Genomic DNA, 6,792 nt, shown 5'->3' with positions numbered 1-6,792 from the left:
TCAACTTGATCCGACACAGTAAGCCTACATGTCATACGTAAGTAAACCCACAAGAGAGACAATATTGCAAAGGCAGGACCATGTTCGATGGAAGGCAATCGAAAACGTTTGACGGGGAAATTTCTGTCAATATTAGCTAGTCCTACTGATTGGGCAAGTAACCTTTCCCGCGCTCTTCCTAAAAATACTATTTGTGATGTCATAAAGGTCTAACGTTCCATGACGTAGCATGTAGCCCTAAATTACAGTCCCTGCTTGCAATATTGTCCTCACTCTCGACCTGAACTCAACTTGAATGTAACCAACACAGACAAGGACATGCTTTTTGAGATATAAAATAGCTTGAATGGATGAAGAAAGGGTAAGCTAAATTACTTCATACAATATTGGGGGAAAGTAAAAAAGGGTAAAGCAATATAAGCGGATATTTCTTGTAAAAAGCTATAACATATTGTAAAGCAAATGTACCATTCTTTATAAAGTCACCAGCTTAGCGCTGATATGGCTGTAGCTCTATTTATGATGTCCTCTGCACAGATCTACTCTGACAGTGACATATTATTACTTATTGGAATGTCTGTCCTTCAGGTAGCACAGAGGGAGGATGGTGATCCTCAGAGGGAAGGAAAGGAAGTTGTTGAGGAAGAACCGGTGGCCACGCCCAAAGAGGAGGCCAAGAAGGGAAGGAAGGTAAGATGGCAGGAGTGACAGAGCACATAATAGGCCTACTGGGTTACACTCTGTACCTGATAGCAGCCATACCATAGATATCTATATATCTCAGATAACAACATACGTAGTAGCTGTTTTCAAAACGTGTTTTAAGAGCTGCTTTGACCTGGCCCATAGCCTATTCATAAATTGTCTCAGAGTAGGAGTGCTTATCTAGGATCAGTTTTGCATTTGAGATCATAATGAATACAATTATTTGGGCAAGGTTGAGCACACACCTTATCTGATGAACTTTATGTATACGGGCCCTGGTGTTACATGTCTGCCATCATTTGAGCTCTGGAATCTGTTCTGTTCTATCCTAGGCAAAAAGTAAGAGGAGTGGCAAGAAGTCAAGGAAGCTGGGCACTGACAACGATGCAGGTCAGAGATTTACCTCTGTAGTACTACATTGTTTCTCTATTCTGTCTATGATGTGCAGGTTGTGCTATCCATTTTCAATGAAACTGTAGTCTACTGTAATCAGTAAGAAAGGTCACATAGATAGCTTTATTAAAATAGGCCTATTCTAAAACCCTTAAACAATGAAATCAGAGTATTAAGAGATAAAACGTCTGATTTCTCTTTAATTTTGTTTCTACTTCCTCTACGGCAATCACATCTTTAGTCTCCAGGAATAAACACCTGGATAGAGGATCTGTAATTGAGCTCCTGGAGAAGAAAGCTGTTCAGGCTGCATTCGGCCCAGGCAACAAGGATGAGATGGAATACTCCTACCCAATCCTCATCTCATTCCTGCGCAATCTTACTGATGAGTATGTTAAAAGTTTTTCTGTAATGTTCAACATTTATGAAATATTGTGCAGTGGGAACTAAACACTAACTAAAACACTTATTTTAAATTTTCTAGGCAGTGGCAAGTGATCTACAAAGGACTAAAAAACCCTGTAAGTTTCCCTACCTGCCTTTGACCTTTGACGTGTCAATGATCTGTTGAATTCAGAGATTAGCCATCAAGTCATATTCTGTTATTCATGTTCTCTGTCAGACTTCATCAAACTTTGAATTCAGTCACAGACAAGAATAACAATGTTGATCAAATGCATTCTGTTCGATCTAGAATACTTTACATCACAGTTCCATTGAAAAGACTGTTTTTGTTCTGTTTGTTCAAAACAGATGACGAAGGAACAGCTTGCCAAATTGTGCAAGACAATTGTAACCTTCATCGCACAGACCACCCTGCAGATCCTGCTGCCAGCCCTGGCCCGCGTACTTGGGGTAAAGGACTTTGCTGACGACGACACTGACTCACCCAAGAGGGGTGGCAGTGCAAGATCCTTTGCTGCCTTTGATCAGGAAAGACTGGAGCTCATCCAGGAAGTTAGATATCTGGCGAAGAAAATGTATAAGGGCGGCACAGGGGCTCAACATCTCAGGTCCCTAACACCCTCTTCTAAGAGGTATGTTCCCCTCAAGGTTTTCATGTATGGATTTCACCGAGATCATCTATCCCAGTGTTAGCCAATGCAATTTACTCTATCTGATGTAGTACAAAATGTAATGTATCAGCCTTTGAGCATATTCAAATGAATGAGCATGTAAAGCGATCAAAAGGACATGTAGATATTTAGAATACTAAAATTACAACGCTTGACCGATTTGCCAAGTTAAGACAGGAATTATCATGCTTTGCTTGTTCGTTTTAAAGTTCCCAGACCTCAGTGAAAGTCCTCCTGGGAATGACAGAGGACAGAATCATCAAAAGTGTCCAGGAGCAACTGTCTGATCATAATATCCTGTCCTCTTGCCCACCTGAGCTGACTGTTGGTCTTATCAAGGTGGTGGTCGAACAGCTTAACTCTGCCCTCTCTGCGACCATCAGCAGAGCCATTTCAGGGCGGTCCTCCCCTATTTCTTCTGGTACCCAGGCCGCTGAACAAATGGTCAACATGGTCCAGAAATGTTTTGATGATCACACCACCCCAGAGGACCAGAGCTCTACCTCTGTATTAGAGTCATGCATTCCACCTGCAACAGAAGAAGTGATGACTGTTATCGCAGAGATGGTGGGTGAATTGGAAAAAGAAGACCCGGAATTGGCTAAGGTTTTTCGAGAAGTGGCTGTGAAAGTTAAAATGTTGGCATCTGGCAGTGACCTTGTAGTGGAGCACCTGGATGTTGAAGACTCTCCTGTTCCAGAGGAGCTGAACATAATATGTACATCTTGCAAAGCAATGATGCAAAATCTTGGCACTCTGTTTAGTGTGAAGTTCAAGACCAAAGCCTCAAAGGCTGTGAGTGAAATTCTTGTGAGAAGGTTAATGAGCGATATCTCTGGTATGGTTCAACCTTCTCATTCGTTTAGTACCACTCCAAGCTTGATGAATGCATCTAGCCCATCTGACAGGATCCTTGATTCTGCGGCCACTGAGCTCATACAGACCAAAGTAGAATCTGAGGCATCAAAAATAATTGATAACTTTGTTGAAGATGTCAAGGACATTGTGCAGTATGCTGAATTAGATCAGCCAACAAGCACCCAGAGAGATACCCAAGTGGGACACTGTACGACAAAGCGGAAACCCTTCCATGCAGCTCGTAGACTCTGCGAGAGACTTCAGGCAAAGCTGGAGACATTGTTCCTCAGAATGGGTGGAGCTCCAGTCCAAGGGGAAGAACTTATGGAAAAAGCTGACTCCAGTGCTGTGCTTCTGGAGCATACTGACTCCAGTGATCTGCCTGTTTCAATCCTGAGCTTGCCTTCCCCATGTAGGAGTGAATCCCCTATATCAGAACGTAGTTCATCTTCTTTATCTGATGGATGTGATTCAACTGACTCTGTAGGAGAGAAAACACCAGAGCAACCTGAAACCAGTAAGAGTGAGGCAATACTGCAAGTGGTCAACTCAACAGGACTTGGTTCTCTCCGTAAATGCCAAAGTGAGAACTCTCAACCATTACTGTCTCTCTGTGATTCCAACATGGTGCCCTGCACCAAAGAGGTCTTGTCCCAGATTGTGACCATGTATAGGTCAGAGGTGGCAGATTTGGAATGCACATCATCTGTTGCAGAGGGTTCCTCTTACAACTCCCTTGAAGTCTGTGGCTTTTTGGACAGTGTCATGTCTTATCTAGAAGACATGCCTGTGTCTGGTTCTTCATGGTTGGAAGGATTAAGAGATACTCCAGCCTCAGTCATTGAGAAACTCTCCAGTGAGGAGTTCCAGATGAACGCTACCAACGAAGTGCGAAAAATACTGATCAAATCAGTCAGTAGCTTTCCCAGCAAAGTCAGTTCCAGCCAGACAGATTCTCAGATGTTGCCAGCAAAATCAACAATTTCCTTAAGGCATACAGATATAACTGCTTTTGAAATCGTTGGATCAATTACAAATGACATGAAGAGCCTTTTCCCACCCACAGAGTCTTCTACTACTCTATGGCAGGCAGACTCTATGCTTCAACAGAGTGATGAGAAAACCTCAGAGTACACTGAGGCCACACCCAAAGGCTCACAGTCTGGTTTGGAAGTATCTGAGAAGAAGATCTGGACAACTGCAAAGACTATTTACCACAATGTGAAGACAAAGATGAGGAATTATTTTACATGGCAAAATCAAGTCAAAGCAACAACGGCTCAAGCCAAAAAGACCCTCAGCCATATTCTGGTTTCAATTCAGAAAGAGCTGTCAAAATCTGACCAAACGGTGACTGCGCTTTCACAAATAGAGAATGTGGTTGGAATGATGCTGAAGGATGTTGAAAGGGTAAGCAGTGAATGTGGTGAGGAACTGATCTATCAAGCGCCACAGCGTTCTTCCTCCTCGTTGTCATCCTCATCTGCCAGATCAAAGAAGTCAGAGTGGGAATTTTCACTCCCTGGCACTCCCATCTCTTCTGATTTACCAGAGAGTATTACTCAGCCCATTGTGAGATGCTCAGTCATCGACATGGGCAAATCTACTAAGCCAAAAACATTGGTGTGTGATGCCAGGGAAAGCATGTCTGCAATAGTGGATACCATCATAAAGGAGGTACATCCAGAGGAAGAAGGGGAGGTTGCATTCCACCCTGATCTAACAGCTGCAATAGCAAGACTGGAAGAGCTCATATCTCAGGGTAGGATTGGTGCTCTCTCACGTGATCTTACTCACCAAGTCAACCGCATCATTTCTGAGAGCAACTTGACCCCTCTGGTTCTGACAGTGGCGGCTGGAAAGAGTGCATCCGATACAGTCCTTACTGAGCTGAAGAGGAATGACAAGACGGTGGGGAAGCCCACAGCTTACAAGCTGGTTCAGCTTTTTGCAGAGGAGTCTGTGAAGCGCCTCTTGCTTCCTAGCCTTGTGCCCTCTACAGCTTCAATGAGTTTGGCTCAGGGAGTTAGTGTGCCGGCTAGCGTATCTGAAGATAGGATTTCATGTTCTTTTTCTACATCAGCATTTAGTGACACAGTCAGCCTGTTTACCAAAGTAATGGTAAGCCAGGTCATGGACTCTGTGGTTTCTGATGCACAAAGCAGAGGGTCATCTCCAACCGGAACTGTAACTGATATAGGCAGTCTACTGAGTGGTAAGTCCTACCCTCTGCCATCTTTCTCCGCCATCAGCATGACAACAAGTGGGACCTCCAATGCTGCACGAGGCTTTGAGGCCAACATAGATGCTGAGGAAAGGGATACCATCAGTTGTTTCGGTGTACCTCAGAGCATTGTTTGTGATCAGAATTCAACCAGCCCGGATGTTGCTTCGCTTTCAACCCCATCCACTGACAACTTAGTCGGTGATGATGACTTCACCGGCCTCATCAGCATGTTAGTGGTGAGACTTCTGTCAAAAATCCAAACCCAAACTGATCTGTACCCAACTGACGTCACACGCACGTCACAAGACCTGATTCCAAAAGTTATAGCTGCCTTCTGTGCATGGTCAGGCTGCTCTGAGACCCAAGCTTATCCCAAGAACCTGAAGAGTCACAAAGTATACAGCACCGTCTACAAACATCTGTTGAAGGAGTTTGGCTCAGAGAAAATACTCCAACTGGCCGTGTCGACTCAGGACTCCACTTTCAATAGGATTCTTGTGAAGTCATTGAGCAAGGAGCTTCTCCACAGTTGTAACGAGGCATCAAGAGCAGCCTCAAGAACATCTTTCGAAGCCACCAGGCCAGAAGCTCTTCTCATGGCTGAAGATGTGAAGGCTACCAGAGGGAAGCTGTCTTTCCTACAAAGGCTTGCCAGACTGAAATTCAACTTAAAGGTACATCACACTTATTTAAGTTAACAATTGTGTCAATGTGAGTAAACAATGTTATTTAGAGAAAATGTAAAACCATCCATTAATTCCAAAACCATTTATAAATCTTGTTGTGCTGGTGTGTAAGATGTGATCGTTATTACCGTGAGATTGTTCTGCTGTGACAGTTGTTTTGACATGTTTTTGTTTTAGCCATTCATGATGGGAAACAAGAAGGATTCCAATAAGAAATCCCGCCATTCTGAATCCAAAGACCAGACTACTGCTGAAGATATCATGTGTAAGTCCATACAGCAGGACATTTACTGTTTGAGATATTGGTGTACAAAGCTGCTATTGCAAAAATATTAAACCCTATATACAGTACATTATATATTATCGATAGTAATCTCTTATGTAAAATTATTTATAGTTTCCAAATCACAAGATTCTGGTTCTCATTTATTTGTGAAAGTAATAATGAGTTGAAACTAAGAATACAATATACCATCATTTCTAAATGAAAGTGCATGTCAACTCTCTCTCTCTTCTGTCGCCCAACATAGTGGCACATCCTGCCACATTTGGACTCCCAGAGGGTCTTCCCTCCACCTCTCAACAGGAGAAGCCTCGCAAACGTCCCCTTCTAATCAGGATGTTTTCCACCATCTCCATAGGCTTATCCAAGCCATTCAAACGGTTTTCAAAGCAAGCTTAATACAACAATTTCCTTTAATACAGTAATATTTGCATTGAATTGATGGCCTTTGTCTTCTTTAGTGTTGCCCTGTTAACACATTTGATTAGAAAATACATAGTATATTTAGTTTAGTTTATTATGCAGTCATAGTCACGGTGTAGGCTTAACAAAGTAATGTTGTCC

At 42.9% G+C, this 6,792-nt stretch overlaps 2 protein-coding genes across 2 annotated transcripts; both read left to right on the top strand.

Moving 5' to 3' along the window:
- Window positions 1–1,588: 1,588 nt before the first annotated feature.
- On the top strand, window positions 1,589–4,375 carry LOC118962104. The gene is made up of 4 exons (XM_036974599.1): window positions 1,589–1,619; window positions 1,852–2,135; window positions 2,384–4,185; window positions 4,356–4,375. The coding sequence occupies exons 2-4, from the start codon at window positions 1,852–1,854 to the stop codon at window positions 4,373–4,375; spliced, it is 2,106 nt and encodes a 701-aa protein (XP_036830494.1). The 5' UTR covers window positions 1,589–1,619.
- A 794-nt stretch (window positions 4,376–5,169) lies between these two features.
- On the top strand, window positions 5,170–6,792 carry LOC110517326. The gene is made up of 3 exons (XM_036974597.1): window positions 5,170–5,933; window positions 6,123–6,210; window positions 6,476–6,792. The coding sequence occupies exons 1-3, from the start codon at window positions 5,286–5,288 to the stop codon at window positions 6,625–6,627; spliced, it is 888 nt and encodes a 295-aa protein (XP_036830492.1). The 5' UTR covers window positions 5,170–5,285; the 3' UTR covers window positions 6,628–6,792.

This window comes from Oncorhynchus mykiss, unplaced genomic scaffold, assembly GCF_013265735.2.
Source record: "Oncorhynchus mykiss isolate Arlee unplaced genomic scaffold, USDA_OmykA_1.1 un_scaffold_731, whole genome shotgun sequence".
NCBI classification, from domain to species: Eukaryota; Metazoa; Chordata; class Actinopteri; order Salmoniformes; family Salmonidae; genus Oncorhynchus; species Oncorhynchus mykiss.
The sequence above is the reverse complement of the archived record's forward strand: the minus strand, read 5'-3'. Positions and strand labels throughout refer to the sequence as shown.